At 49.9% G+C, this 14,694-nt stretch overlaps 3 protein-coding genes across 4 annotated transcripts in view; 2 read left to right on the top strand and 1 right to left on the bottom strand.

The window, feature by feature from the left end:
• Positions 1 to 3,602, bottom strand: METTL1 (methyltransferase 1, tRNA methylguanosine). 2 transcript variants are annotated; one of them, XM_053226433.1, is made up of 6 exons: positions 3,144 to 3,602; positions 2,267 to 2,430; positions 1,121 to 1,305; positions 917 to 1,030; positions 656 to 757; positions 1 to 492 (listed from the first exon to the last, which is right to left on the bottom strand). In XM_053226433.1, exons 1-6 carry the CDS (start codon positions 3,251 to 3,253, stop codon positions 337 to 339), a joined length of 831 nt encoding a protein of 276 aa, XP_053082408.1. In that variant the 5' UTR covers positions 3,254 to 3,602; the 3' UTR covers positions 1 to 336. The 2 variants fall into 2 exon arrangements, with proteins under 2 accessions (XP_053082408.1, XP_014928735.3); XM_015073249.3 differs by having other exon boundaries at positions 3,141 to 3,602.
• EEF1AKMT3 (EEF1A lysine methyltransferase 3) lies at positions 2,340 to 10,532 on the top strand. The gene is made up of 4 exons (XM_015073250.3): positions 2,340 to 2,463; positions 3,824 to 4,049; positions 4,171 to 4,282; positions 9,447 to 10,532. The coding sequence occupies exons 2-4, from the start codon at positions 3,873 to 3,875 to the stop codon at positions 9,836 to 9,838; spliced, it is 681 nt and encodes a 226-aa protein (XP_014928736.1). The 5' UTR covers positions 2,340 to 2,463; positions 3,824 to 3,872; the 3' UTR covers positions 9,839 to 10,532.
• Positions 4,044 to 14,694, top strand: part of TSFM (Ts translation elongation factor, mitochondrial) — a 19,611-nt gene continuing 8,960 nt past the window's right edge. The window contains exons 1-4 of the mRNA XM_027071378.2: positions 4,044 to 4,282; positions 11,431 to 11,604; positions 11,898 to 12,071; positions 12,681 to 12,809. Of these exons, the coding sequence (XP_026927179.1) occupies positions 11,548 to 11,604; positions 11,898 to 12,071; positions 12,681 to 12,809 (360 nt within the window). The 5' untranslated portion in view covers positions 4,044 to 4,282; positions 11,431 to 11,547. The remainder of the gene's footprint in view (positions 4,283 to 11,430; positions 11,605 to 11,897; positions 12,072 to 12,680; positions 12,810 to 14,694) is intronic.

The following is a 14,694-nucleotide window of genomic DNA, read 5'->3' on the forward strand; positions in this document are numbered from 1 at the left end:
TGAGTCTAGCAAGCAGTTTAGATGGACAGTGGAGAATTCCATTCATCACTCCAGCTGAGAAGGAGAGATCCCAGAAGGAGAAGGAAGTGCTAAGGGAGAGCAAGACCCCACATCCTTCCAAACATCCCTTCTGGTTCAAGGTCTTTTGACCTTCCTAGTCAGTTTCTTTTGCTTTCTGCTGGTGGTAGAGGGGCAACAAGGTGAGGTCAGGGGTAGTTGTGAATCCCAGGTTTCTGCCCTGGGCAGTTTCCCAACTTCTTTGAAAGACTGTCGCCTCTTGGTCCTGGCAGTCTCAGCTCGGAAGGTCCAGGGGTCAAGCTAAGGCAAGGTAAGCAGTCAGTGGCCAAGAGAGGGGGGATTAGGAGTCACTGCCTGGAGGGTGGGATCCTGTATTCTTCGGAAGATGGCTGGGAAATTCTTGCCTCCATTGCGTAAGACTTTCTTTCCCTCTTCGGTTGAGGTGCCCAGGTGTCCCACAATGGGGTCTTCAGTCTGGGAAAAGGAAGAATCCAATAAATCCTTGCCCACCTTTCAGGTTGCCCCTGGCCCTGAGACTCCTATCTCATCCCCCTGGCACTGAGCTGGGTTCAAAGACTACAGAACCACTCTGGAAAAGGCCTGCATCTTTGCCATTTCCTTTAGGCCCCCTACTTACCAGTTCCTCCAGAGGCACACGCTCAAACAGGGGGTGCCTTTCAAAATGGGTGCACATCCAGTCGTGTAGCTCCAGCACATCCGTTATGGTATACACCAGCCCCTGCACAGGCAAAATCACTCTAGACAGGGGGCTGCATGCAATTGAACGGGGAGCTGATGGGAGAGGTGGTGTGAGTCCTACATGCATCCTCACTGAATCCTTAGTGGAAGGTCTCTGAATAGGCCACTCACCCCACCCTCCCTCCTACTCCCGACTCACCCCGACTCTAAGCACGTAGGCATATTCTGCCAGCAGTGTGGGACTGATGATTCGCCACTTGTGCTTCGTCCGCTTGAAATGTGGGTCAGGGAAGAGGAAGAACATCTTTGTCAGCTGTGAGACAGACATGCATCGACAGGGTTGAAAACCTGGCCTCCGTGCCTCACCTGCCTACCAACCTAACCCATGGGGGCCCCTCCCCACCTGGCCCTTGCGGAAGAAGTTAGGAAGATGTTTCATGGCATTGCTACGGAGACAGGCGATGTTCTGGAAGCCACCTCCAGGAGCTGCTCGTAGGGCCCGAATCCGGTCCTGTACATAGTCTGAGACTTTCACCCGGATCTCCAGACCCAGAATCAGTGTGTCTGGGAACAATGGTGATAGTTCCACTGGGCACAGAAATAAGAATGGAATCGTCAACCTCATACTGGTTTTCATACACCTCATACATGTGCAGGGTTTTCACACACTGTCTCATTTAATCCTCATAACACTCTGTGGTAAATTGTGAAGATGACAAAACTGAGGGTCAGAAATGCCCAAGGTCTTAGAGCTAAGAAGAGGCAGAATTGGAACTTGAACCAAGGTTTTCTGCCACCAAGTACCATGCTTTTCCTCTCTCTGTCACGCTGTTACCTCTATGGGAGGAACTAAAAATAGGGGTGCCTGGGTGGCTCAGTCGGTTAAGCATCCAACTTTGGCTCAGGTAACGATCTCACGGTTCATGGGTTTGAGCCTGGCGTCAGGCTCTGAGACACAGAGCCTGGAGCCTGTTTTGGATTCTGTGTCTTTCTCTCCCTCCTCTGCTCACACTCTCTGTCTCTCTCTCAAAATAAATAAATAAACATTAAAAATAAAAATAGAGAAATGGCCTGGCATGCACGACTGGGACGATACAGACAATACAAGAGTAACCTGAAAACATGGGAGTAGAGCAGAAAGAATGAGTTCTGGTGAAGAAGGGGGGAGGGGAGGAAGAATGGTGGAATCCCTGAGAAAGACAGTTCAGGATCACTGGCCACAGTGACTAATCTCTGACGCTTGTGCTGACCAGCTCACTGACCCGGCACCTTGCAGGTGAAGTGGCTCAAGTAGGGAGTGAGGCCGGGGTGGGGCCAGACAGGACAACAACCCAAGTTCTAAGAAGCATTTGAGACAACACCCTCCCTTCTCCAGGGCAAAGGCCACAGACCCCGAGTACAGGGAAGGTAGAGGCTCTCCACACTGATGTCACAGCACTGGTGTCTGGTCCGAAGGGGAAAGGCCAACTATGGCCCCCACCAAACCTGCTGAGGTAGCAGAACCCAGGCATTGCCTCTCCTTGCCCTAGAGAAAAGGCCAGAATGTTACCTAACAGGCCACCATAGCCACAGCCTATGTCTGCAAACTCTACTTGGGCCGGAGCTCTCTCTTCATTCTTATCCTTTGGGTCATCATGGCTCTTATTTTGAGTCAGTGGAGCGAAGAACTCTGGGTATAGCTCAGACCAGTCCATATCCTCTGGCTTCACAGGGCTATTGGAGAGAAGACAGGAGAGACGTGAGAAGGTGGGTCATGCCATTGCAGAAGTGGTACTACATGTGTGTGGGCGAATATGTAAGGGTGGGAGGTAAATGGGAAGAGCATTTCTCAAAAATTCTGTTAACAGTGGGCCCTGTGGTCTCTAGGAGACACAATGGAAACCACCCTTAACCCCCAGTGTGAATCATAGGCCCATCATGAGGCTCTTGATTGCTGACCTGTCCATCTCCACCTCTTGGAGTTGATGTGACTCCGGTCAGGCAGCTCTCCTTTCTGGGGCACAAGTTCCCCTTCCCCCGGAGACTGACTGACTAAAGCACCGGGACCTTACTCTTTTTTGTGTGCTTTGTGGTAAGAGGACAGAGTAAGGGGTGGGCGGGATTCATGTATATGTTTGTCTTTTATTAAATCCGATCAACGAAACCGAAAGATGGAAACGCTATTCTGCCTGCATCAGTCCAGTCTCAGCAAGTTACTTTCTCTCCCCAGACTTGGCACCGCCACTGAGACTACGGCCAGAAGCCACGCCCCCTCCCAACCCTCCAACTCCGCCCCCGCCAAATCTCCGCGTCCCACCCCTAAAGCTGACGTCACTCTGCCGATTATCCCTTGTCTGAGACCCCGCTGACCGTTCCGGCACAATAGTCTTTCCCGGCTGCTGCGAGCATTCCTCCCTCCTTTGCCTCCCGTCCCCCTCACTCACTACCGCAGCGTGTGGTCTGCCATGGGGTTGGAGTGAGCACGTTGCCGATAGTAGCGCTTCTGGGGCTGCGGGGCCTCGGCTCCTGCCGCGTCCCCAGTCTCGGCTCCCGCCATGATCCCCGCTCCGGGTTACTCCACTGAACCCACGTGGAGACCAAGGCCCGAGTCGCACGATAATGACGCATCAGGCAGGTTGTGAGCAGACCCCGCCTTTTAAAGACCCAGAGTGAATTCGGTGGCCCTCGGCGCGGAGGGCCGGAGGGGGTCAGAGCCCGAGGGCGCCTTTGAGGCACCGATCTCCCGCTGGACTGGCAAGGCTTGACTTGGCACCCTGCCTCTTTGCTTAGCCCGCTTCTGCGTGGTCTGGGTTACCATCCTAGTTGCAGGCACCTATGCACCCCGCAAGTGAGAGGGGTCCCAGGACCCCGCTTCCTACAGAATTGATCCTCGCTCCACCGCCCCCACCCCGTACCCGGGTCTCGGACCAGTCCGCCAGGGCCTGCCCCCCGTGGTTCGACGTGGGCCCCGTCGGGTGTCTGCTGGGGACCGGAGCGGGAGGGGCAGCTCCTCATCCCACCTCCAGGAAGTCAAAGTGCAGGAGGGAGGGCGGACTCGGGGAGGCGGGGCTCGGTGCCACCGAGAAGCCGAGTGGACCCGTAGCCCCCCACCCCTACCCCGCCTCAGATCCGGGTTCCCAGAGCTGGACGCGGTGTCCGCGCACTCTCTCGGCCAGATGGCGGACACCCGCGCAGATCCTGAATCAGAGTCCGAATCCGTGTTCCCGCGGGAGGTGGGGCTCTTTGCCGACTCTTACTCGGAGAAGAGCAGGTTCTCTTTCTGTGGGCACGTGCTGAGCATCACACAGAACTTCGGCTCCCGCCTTGGAGTGGCCGCGCGAGTGTGGGACGCGGTGAGGAGTGGGCGGCTCTGGACGAGGGTCCCGGGGAGGTCCAGATCCCCGACTCCCCCTCTCCCATATGGAGCCGTCCCCGCGACAGTTTTTTTTCTCTCTCCCTTTTTTTCCCCCGTAGGCTCTGAGCCTGTGCAACTATTTCGAAAGTCAAAATGTGGATTTCCGAGGCAAGAAAGTGATCGAACTGGGCGCGGGGACGGGCATCGTGGGGATCTTGGCTGCGCTGCAGGGTGCGTGAACTTCGTGGCAGGAGGGAGTGGCGGGGACTGGGTGGTGGAGGAATAGTCACTCCCTGGATTCTTGGGAGAAGGGAGTGGTTTGCAACCAGATCAGTCTCTTTTTAACACACTGTGTGTGTGTGTGTGTGTGTGTGTGTGTGTGCGCGCGCGCGGGCGCGCGCGCGCGCGCATCTTTCTGTGTGCCAGAGAAAGCACCCAGGGTAGTTGATTTGGGGGCCGGGAATAAAAATCGGGCAGGCTTTAGAGGAAGGAGTTGTTTTCACCTTTTTGCTCTTTGTGCTTTCGTGGACAATGCTGTCAAAATGCATATGTGGGGGGGGGGGGGGTTTGTCAAAATGCATATGTGGGGGGGGGGACTCTGTAGGGGGAGCAATCTGCATGTATTAAACCTCAGGAGTGCTTTATAATTTTATCATGAATATATTTTAGATTTGTAAGGCTTTGACTGCTTAAGAGAAATAAGCTTGAGTTTCTGAGCGTTAGGGTGTGTTTTGTGGGAAGTGGGGTAGGAATTAGGCACCACAGACTTGGGAAAGGAAAAGGGAAGGGAAGTTTTGCCTCACTTTTGTCAAGAACCCAAAACTACAAAGGAAACATTTCCTTAATTTATAATCTAACGGACAGGCAAAACCTCACACCCAACACACTCATTTAAAACACTTATGATGTCAATGCAAATATCTTTGTTCATGGGAATACAACTAGGTCACATTCAGGGAGGTCTTCCCAGAGGCAGGCATTCATTCTTCTCTTCACTCAATCAGTATGTACTTGGAGTCTTCTATGTTCCAAGAATCATGCCAGGTATTGGGATACAACAGTGAGTAAGACAGATTTCCTGTTCCTGAAGAGCTTATGGTCTAGTGGGGAAGGTAGAAGAAGATGTTCCAGTACTGGAATTATGGTGATGTATGCACAGAGCCAGTGGACATGCTCTGGCTATGTCTCCCTTGACTCCCTGGGAATTCATCAAGGGAAAGCTCTGTCCAAATGAGAAGGTGAACAGTGTGAACACAGCAGGCTGAGAAAGAACCAAGGGAGTGTTAAGAGTAATTTTCCACAACGGATGAGCAGACAAGAGGTGTGCAGTTATGCTAAAATGGGAGAAAAGTGTGGAATATGGATGGGAACACCTGTTTCTATATGCTTGAAGACTGGCTTCACCTCCTTTGCCCCTGATTCAGCTGCCAAGTAAGAAATCCGGGTGTCATCTTGTCCCTTGCCCTCTCCCGCTCACATCCCTGCAATCAGTCAATCCTGGGGGTCATATGTCCTTAATACTTCCCCTACTGTCTGCTCCTCTTCCTCCCATCTCTAGTTCAGGCCACTTCCCTGGGTTTTCACAAGTGTCTTCCAGCTTTCCCCTGGGAAGTTTAGCATGCCTAAATTAGATCTTGTGATCTTCCTGAACCCAGGCTTCCCCATCCCAGTTAATCAAACCATCATCTCCCCAGTGGGAAACCTAGACATCACCTTTGACATACATGCCCCTTTTTCTCACCCCCATATCCATTACTCAACTCCTACTGATTTTATGTCCTAAAAGCCTCTTGAACCTCATGTTTTTCCATCGACGCTGATGGTTCCTCAGTCCATGCCTCCACCGTCACTTGCCTGGATTACTACATTTAGTCAAACTTGTCTTTCTGCTTTGAATCCTTGCCCCCACCTAGACCTCTGCCCACTCTACCCAGCAGTCAGAGTGATCTCTTCAAGAATGCAGTTGTACTTACCTTTCACCTCCATCTTTCAATGACTTCTTGTTCTTTCAAGATCAAACCAACACCTGTAGCATGGCCTCCAAGGTCCTGCCTCCCTCTCTGGACTCTTTTTGTGCCCTCCCTCCCTTCTTGTACTCTTCGTGCTACATCTTGGCCTTCTGTCTGTGCCTCAAGTCTATCTTGATGTTCCCATCCTTGGAGCCTTCACACAGACTACTCTCTGTCTGCAGTGCTTGGATCACCTGGTTAATTCATACTCATCCTTCAATGCTCAGCTCAAACATCCCTTCCAAGGGAAGGCCTCTTTGATATCCCCATCTCCAGGCTAAGGTGGGCCCTCCTAGCGTATACACAACTGTGCTGACTGGTTTCATTTTAAATTTATTGTTACTAACCTCAGGTGAGTCCTTACCTGCCACCCAGCTAGTCTATTACACTTCCCTTGTCCACTTATTCGTCCACTCCTCTAAACATCTGTTGCTTACCTTTTCGCCTTCAAACCTGCCAATGCCTCCTCCCCCGTCTTCACCCTCAGCTGATGACTTTCTTGCCCATCTCTTCTGATTGCTTCTATTTTCTCATAGAAAATGTCCACATGTTCTTATCACAACGTCTCCTCACCTGTCTATATCTTTTTTAAGGGTTGCCTTCTCCCCTGTTACCATGGATGAACACATTGTGCCCCTAGTTAAGGTCAAGCCCTCCACTTCTCACAAGACCCCGAACCTTCTCATCTGCTCAAAGACATTGTTCCAGCAAACCTCCTCCCCACTCCCAGTCCCACTGCATTATCAGTTTTTCCTTCTCTCTGGAACATTCTATGTGTGTATGTCTATGCATGCATACGCATCTATATCTATATCTGTCTATCTATCTATCTATCTGGTATATTTTCTCCTATCTCAGAAGGAAACTGTTGGTTGTCCATATTCCTTCAGTTACCACCTCATTTCTCTGTTCTGCTTACAACAAAACTCCTCAAAAGAGTTACTTGTCATTGTCTGTAGTACCTGTTTTACTATTCTTCCCTCCATCTGTTCCACACTTCCACCCCCAGTTGCAGGAGTCAAGGTTGTGAGTTTCATTTCCAACTTTATTTCCAACCAGAGTCGGCCATGGAACCACCTTACTTGACTTTGCAGCATATGACTGCCCTTCCTCCTTGAGATGCTTCCTTTTGTTTCTAGAGTACCACACCTCTGCCTTCTGCTTACTTCACTGGCACTCTTTTCCAATCTCCTTTGGTTTCTTTTTATCTTGACAAATGGAAGTTTGAGTGTCCCAGGGCTCAGGAGCAGTCCTTTGACCCCTTCTGTTTTCAGTCTACACTCACTCCTGAGCAATCCCATCACCTCATGGGTTTAAATAACCTTTCTATGCTGATGACTCTATAATTCCCTCCTTTCCATCTCCAGACTTGTTTATGGAACCTCCTGCGTACTGATATCTTCACTGTCTGGGGGGGCATCTCATGCTTAGTGTGTTCAGAAAGGAACCCATGATCTTCATGTCTGGTCCTGCTCCTCCTATAGCCTTCCTTCTCTGAGTACATAGCAATTCGGTCTTCTAGCCAGTCAGGTCAAACATCTTGGACCCGTCCTCAACTTCTGTCTCTCTCTCTGTAGTATTTCGTATTCAATCTGTCAGCAAATCCTGTTGACTGTACCTTCAAAATCATTCAGGATTTGACCACTTCTGAGATGTTGCTACTGCCCTGGTTTAAACCACCATCACCTCTCACCTGGGTCACTGTAGCTGCCTCCTAACTGGTCTCTGGTTCTGGCCTTACCCCTCTGTGGTCCTTTCTCATCATAGCAGCTAGAGTGATCCTTTTAAAAGATATTTATTTTTAATGCTTATTTCTTTTTTGAGAGAGAGCACAAGCAGGGGAGGGGCAGAGAGAGAGAGAGAGAGAGAGAGAGAGAGAGAGAGAGACACAATCTGAAACAGGTTCAATCTGTGCTGACAGTTCAGAGCCTGATGCAGGGCTTGAACTCATGGACCGCGAGATCATGACCTGAGCTGATGTTGGATGCTTAACCAACTGAGCCACCCGGGCACCCCCAGAGTGATCCTTTTAAAGCTGAAGTCAGTTTATGCCATTCTTCCACTTAAAATTCTCCAATAGCTTCCTGCCTCAGTAAATGCCAAATTTCTCACAGCCTCCTTACAAGGCCCTGGTGAGGATCTGGCCCGTGCTTTCCTCCTCACCTACTCTGCTCCAGCCACTGGCCTTCCTGTGGACACACTTCTGGTGCAAGGTCTTTGCCCTTACCAGTCCCTCATTTGGTACATTTTAGCCTGAGAGGTCCACATGATTTGCTCCACCATTTCCTTCAGGTCTTTGCCCAAACATAATGTGTGTAGTGAGGCTTTTCCTAACCACTCAATTTAAAATCACACTCCCTGCCCCCTCCCATAAGCAGTGCTCCCCCTTCTCTGCTTAACGCTTCACCATAGCGCCTATTACCATTTGATGTGCAGTGTCATTCCTTTTACTTGTTCATTCATTGTCCACTTTTTGCCACTAGACCATAATTCCCATGAGTGGAGGGATTCTTGGCTTATTGGTTCACTGCTGTATTCTCAGCACCTGGCATATAGGCACCTAACAAATGTTAATGAAGAAAGGAATCCTTAGTACTTCCTGTTCTGTAACAGTCATCATGATCATGATTAGTTTTGCAGTACCTAGTGTAAAATAAAACTCAAAAACTCTGAAATAAAACCCAGGGAAGGCTGAGGTTTTATCTTGCTCACCTCTATACTGCCAGAACTTAGTAGGTGCTCGATACCTGTATTTCTTGCATGAATGAAGCTTTCTGAAGTGCTAATCCGATTGTCTTCACTCTCTGCCTCTACCTATAAAACCCACCACCCTTGGGATCAAGCCTGAGTCTCTTCAGCATGTCGTCATTATTCTCTTGTCTTGACACTTTTCTCCTCCCTTCCACATGCCCTAAGATTCAGCCTTCCTTGAATATGCATGCCTCTCACCACCAGGCCTTTGTACTTTCTGTTCTCTGCTTGGAAGGCTCCACCTGACTAACTAACTCCTACTTGTTCTTTAAGGCTTGCTGAGGTCATGTCTTCTGGGAAGTTTTCCCGACCCATGAAGTTTGGTTTCGGTCAGTAGAGGCTGGGTGCGCAGCCCATGTCCAACTTGGTCCTGCCCAGTCTTCTGCTGACAGCTGATTGTTGTGTGTTGGGCAGAGAGGTTGAAGATTAGCTCAGAGGGAACGCTGATGTTATAGAATGTAATGAGAACGGCAGTGGGTGAGATGGAGGTGAGAGTAACTAAAAGCCAAAATGTTCACTTTGGGCTGTCAAGACACTGTCCTCTAGGCCCTGAGGTCTCTGGATCTTCTGGGCAGGAGCCAAGACCCCTCGACTGGTCCCTCTGACTTGCATTTCTCCTCCTTCCTCTCTCTCAGGGGGGGATGTTACCATCACTGACCTGCCCCTGGCCCTAGAGCAGATCCGGGGCAACGTCCAGGCCAATGTGCCGGCTGGAGGCCGGGCCCAGGTCCGCGCCTTGTCCTGGGGGATTGACCAGCATGTCTTCCCCGGAGACTATGACCTGGTGCTGGGGGCCGATATCGTGTACCTGGAGCCCACCTTCCCGCTGCTGCTGGGCACCCTTCAGCACCTATGCGGGCCCCATGGCACCATCTATCTGGCCTCCAAGATGAGAGAGGAGCACGGGACAGAGAGCTTCTTTCAGCATCTCCTCCCCCAGCATTTCCAACTGGAGCTGGCCCAGCGGGATGAGGATGAAAATGTCAACATCTATAGGGCCAGGCACAGGGAACCAAGACCTGCTTGACATCACCCTTCTGTTCCTCTGAACCCCTTGTCCTAAGAAAGAAGCTGCCATATCTCCAAAGCCATAAACACAAGGAAGAAAAGTATGGGTTTCCCTCGCCTCTCTCTTTCCTCCTTTTTTGTCCCCCCCCCTCCCCCCCCCCCCGCCCCGATGCTCTTAGGCAAGCGCAGGAAGGTGCCTGCTTGCTAGGAGTCTCAGAGCCCTAACAGCACTGGGTTAGAGCACAAAGGAAGTCCCCAGCTCTTGTTCTCAGAGGAGGAAGATAGGAGGGTGTCCAGGATTTCTAAGGGCAGGGGAGGCAAATGGGAGGTGAGAGCAGTGGCTGCAGAGAGACTGTCACTGAACCTTTCTGGTCCTGCTCCAGGAGGATGGATTCCAGATTCTAATGGAATTTCTTTTAAAGGGAAAGAAGATCATTTCTGCATCCAAAGAACTCTGGCTTTTGCTGGGGTGGGGGTGGGGGCTAGGAAGGAAGAAGCCTCAGACCAGCCACTTCTTGCTTCTAGAGTCTGGTGGGACCATGGCCCTAACTGGGTCAAGTCCTCCCTGCCCTGAAGCCAGGGATAGGCAGCAAAGTTGTCCTTTGGACTCTAGCTTCTTTCATCTATTTTCGAGCTAGAGCCCTGACCACTAAGTACTAGGTTCTTCTCATCTTTGATTTTTCTTTAGGTTTCCAAGTGCTGTCGGTCCTTCCTTCCCATAACACCTCCTCCGGCCTCCTGGCCTTCATTCTCTCCCCTTCAAGCCATTTATCAAACTCTTGTGATCTTCCAAAATCAGCTGTGACTGGCTTCTGCTGCCTACAGCAAGAATAAGCGCCTTGGCTTGGTGCTCAGTCTATCCTGTGTGACTCAAACCACCCTTCCATTGCATTTTCAACTGGTTTCCTACGTGTACTGCAACCCCTGGGCAAATTACAGATCTCTACTCTGTTCCCTAAATCAGCACCCAAACTCCCTGCTTTCTTCATTCTTTTTGATGATTCCCTGCTTGGAAGGGCTATTTCTACCTGTCAAAATCTTTATTACTCTTAGCCTCTTTCCTGAAAAAAGATTTTACTGAGCCTCTTGTTTGGATGTGATTTCTTTCTCTCTAGAGACCCTGTCACTGTTCCTCTTATGGGTATGTCTTGGGTGGTCATTGGTACCGGTTCCCTATTTTCTCGCCATTAGATTACCTTGGAGGGTAGGGCTGGGGTTTACTCCTCTCTAATTCCGTGAAGCGTAGCACACCTCGCGGCATATGGTAGATGTTCAACAACTATTTTGCTCATTCAACAAGCATTCACAGGGTTTGTTGAAGGCACTCCACCCCTACCTCCTCCCTAGGCCACCTTGGCCAAATTTCTGAACCCACCCGCCTACCTTGCAGTTTGTCGTGTCTTAAATATATAATGACTGTGAAAGATGAATGGAAATAAAGAAGCATAAAGTGTTGCCACACGTCTTGGATTGTTATTTTGCGACGACTTTGTCTCACGGTTTGCGTTATTTTCACCGAGGGCGGGGGGGGGGGGCGCGGTAATTTCCTTGTGAAATGCAGTTGCGGAAAGTGAAGCCGAGTTGACGAGCGTGCCCACCCCCGGTCAGCAGGTGGCGCTGCCCTCGCTTGTCGCGTTGAGGTGGAGAAGTTTGGTCCCGCCGCCACGCCGTAGGCCTGTGGCCTCACCGCTGCGCCGGCCGCCGGAAGTGTGCTCGGGGGCCAGAGAGATGTCGCTGCTGCGGTCGTTGCGCTTCTGCCTGGTCGCGCGGGCCGGGACCTGCCCGGTGAGGGGTCTTGGCCTCGCCACCGTCCTGCTCTCCTTGCACATCTCCCGTGCGCTTGGAACGCACCCTTCCCTTCCTCTGTCCCCCCGTTCGACTCCGTCCCATCCTTCCTCCGACCTCAGTGTTTCTTCGCGGTCCAGTCCCCGGTTGGCTGCCTCCCCCCCCCTCCCCCCCCCCCCCCCCCGCCCCGAGCCCCAGTCTCTCCTAAGGTGGCGTCCCTGCTGACGTGCTTTCGGCCTCCCGGAGCTGCTGGCTGCTTCCTGCTTCTCATACCTTTCTTCTCACCCCTGCAGGTGGGGCCCCTTCAGCTTCAGTCGTCTCAGCCCAGGCACACATTTCACACTGGGCCCAGGTTGGCTTCCTCGGCCTCCAGCAAGGAACTTCTCCTGAAGCTGCGACGAAAAACAGGTTACTCCTTTGTGAACTGCAAGAAAGCTCTGGAGGCTTGTAGCGGGGATCTCAAACAGGTGTGGGGGAGGGGGACGAGGGGAGCGGAGCGGGGCGGGGTAGTAGGGCCTGACCTCAGTGTCTCAGAGAGGTGCTTCCAGGGAGCAGTAAATCAGACCTGCTGCCCAGTGACCCGTAACGGCACAGCTCTAGATAGGATTCTGGCTTAAAATGACAACCTCACCCTTTTACTGTGTTTTGGCCCTAGAAGCAATGAGCTTAGGATCCCACGGTTAACAATCCGTATTCCAAGTAGGACTGCTGTGCTGTTTCCTGCTGCTTGGAGCCGACAGGGCTTGTGTGGGCTTTGGGAGTCAGACCCACCAGGACTTAAACCGTGATCTTGGACACCTTACTTAGTCTTTCAGAGTTGCATTGTTCTTGTCTGTATAATAAAAATGCTGTTGTCTGCTCCATAGGGTTGTTGTGAAGATTAAGTTTATCCAGAGCACCAGGCGCTGGTGCTGGTATTTGGCAGTCGGTAGGCTGCCAGTAAATGAAAGACTACTTTAGTTTCCGTTATAGGATTGAAGAGAAGCAGAAAGAATCAGGGAACCTGAACGTAGTGTAGAGCCCCTTTCAGTTCTAAATTCTGTGACTCCGTCATCTGCCCTGTTTTCAATTTATAGGCAGAGAGCTGGCTCCACAAGCAGGCCCAGAAGGAAGGCTGGAGCAGAGCTGCCAAACTCCATGGCAGAAAAACTAAAGAAGGTCTGATTGGGCTACTTCAGGAAGGAAACACAACTGTATTAGTAGAGGTGAGTTGTCCGAATTCCAGAGACCAGGAGCACTTACCTCTTGGGTGTGAAGCTTTGTGGTAGATACTTTGCATTCTTTTTTTATTATTTTATATTGTTTTGTTTTTCTAATTTACATCCAAGTTAGTTAGCATATAGTGCAACAGTGATTTCAGGAGTAGATTCCTTAATGCCCCTTGCCCACATAGCCCATCTGCCCTCCCATGACCCCTCTAGTAACCCTCTGTTCTCCATATTTAAGAGTCTCTTATGTTTTGTCCCCCTCCCTGTTTTTATATTATTTTTGCTTCCCTTCCCTTGTGTTCATCTGTCCTGTGTCTTAAAGTCCTCATATGAGTGAAGTCATATGATATTTGTCTTCCTCTGAGTGGCTAATTTCGCTTAGCATAATACCCTCTAGTTCCATCCATGTAGTTGCAAATGGCAAGATTTTGTTCTTTTTGATTGCCAAGTAATACTTCCTTGTATGTATGTATGTATGTGTGTGTGTGTATATATATATATACACACACACATACATACATACACACCACATCTTCTGTATCCATTCATCCATCGATGGACATTTGGGCTCTTTCCATAATTTGGTTATTGTCGATAGTGCTGCTATAAACTTGGGGGTGCATGTGTCCCTTCGAAACAGCATACCTGTATCCCTTGGATAAATAGTAGTGCAATTGCTGGGTCGTAGGGTAGTTTTAGTTTTAGTTTTTTGAGGAACCTCCATGCTGTTTTCCAGAGTGGCTGTACTAGCTTGCATTCCCACCAGCAATGCAAAAGAGATCCTCTTTCTCTGCATCCTCACCAACATGTGTTGTTGCCTGAATTTTTAATGTTAGCTATTCTGACAGGTGTGAGATGGTATCTCAGTGTGGTTTTGATTTGTATTTCCCTGATGATGAGTGATGATGTTGAGCATTTTTTCGTGGGTCGGTTGGCCATCTGGATGTCTTCTTTGGAGAACTGCCTATTCATGTCTGTTGCCCATTTCTTCACTGGATTATTTGTTTTTTAGGTGTTGAGTTTGATAAGTTCTTTATAGATTTTGGATACTAACCCTTTATCTGATATGTTGTTTGCAAATTTCTTCCATTCTGCCAGTTGCCTTTTAGTTTTGCTGATTGTTTCCTTTGCTGTGCAGAAGCTTTTTATTTCGATGATGTCCCAGAAGTTCATTTTTGCTTTTGTTTCCCTTGCCTCTGGAGATGTGTTGAGTAAAAAGATGCTGCGGCCAAGATCAAAGAGATTTTTGCCTGCTTTCTCCTTGAGGGTTTTGATGGCTTCCTGTTTTACATTTAGGTCTTTCATCCATTTTGAGTTTATTTTTGTGTATGGTGTAAGAAAGTGGTCTAGGTTCATTTTTCTGCAGGTCGCTGTCCAGTTTTCCCAGCACCATTTGCTGAAGAGACTTTCTTTATTTCATTGGATATTCTTTCCTGCTTTGTCAAAGATTAGCTTGCCATATGTTTATGGGTCCATTTCTGGGTTCTCTATTCTGTTCCATTGATCTGAGTGTCTGATTTTGTGCCGGTACCATACTGTATTGATGATTACAGCTTTGTAATACAGCTTGAAGTCCAGATACTTTGCATTCTTAAAGAAGAGATCTAAAAGGTTGCTGGAATTAAACTGTTGTGGGGCACCTGGGTGGCTCAGTCGGTTAAGCATCTGACTCGATTTTAGCTCAGGTCATGATCTCAATGATCTTGTGGGTTTGAGCCCCAAGTCGGGCTCCACACTGACGGAACAGAGCCTGCTTGAGATTTTCTCTCTCTCCCTCTTTCACTGCCCCTCCCCCACATGCATGTGTGTGCTCTCTTTCTCTTTCCCTCTCTCTCTCAAATAAGTAACCTTAAAAGGAAAATAAACTGGTGAGACCACAATT

This window comes from Acinonyx jubatus, chromosome B4 (assembly GCF_027475565.1).
Source record: "Acinonyx jubatus isolate Ajub_Pintada_27869175 chromosome B4, VMU_Ajub_asm_v1.0, whole genome shotgun sequence".
In the NCBI taxonomy this organism is placed as follows: domain Eukaryota; kingdom Metazoa; phylum Chordata; class Mammalia; order Carnivora; family Felidae; genus Acinonyx; species Acinonyx jubatus.

What these genes read in the sequence shown, in the direction of transcription:
- METTL1 (XM_015073249.3), bottom strand. Translation starts at nt 3,253, where the DNA reads ATGGCGGGAGCCGAGACTGGGGACGCGGCAGGAGCCGAGGCCCCGCAG. An exon ending in GCAGACCACACGCTGCGGTA is followed by an intron (nt 2,431 to 3,140) that starts GTGAGTGAGGGG and finishes TCTCTCCAATAG; the next exon opens with CCCTGTGAAGCCAGAGGATA. An exon ending in TGGCTATGGTGGCCTGTTAG is followed by an intron (nt 1,306 to 2,266) that starts GTAACATTCTGG and finishes TTCTGTGCCCAG; the next exon opens with TGGAACTATCACCATTGTTC.
- EEF1AKMT3 (XM_015073250.3), top strand. Translation starts at nt 3,873, where the DNA reads ATGGCGGACACCCGCGCAGATCCTGAATCAGAGTCCGAATCCGTGTTC. An exon ending in CCGCGCGAGTGTGGGACGCG is followed by an intron (nt 4,050 to 4,170) that starts GTGAGGAGTGGG and finishes TTTCCCCCGTAG; the next exon opens with GCTCTGAGCCTGTGCAACTA. An exon ending in GATCTTGGCTGCGCTGCAGG is followed by an intron (nt 4,283 to 9,446) that starts GTGCGTGAACTT and finishes CCTCTCTCTCAG; the next exon opens with GGGGGGATGTTACCATCACT.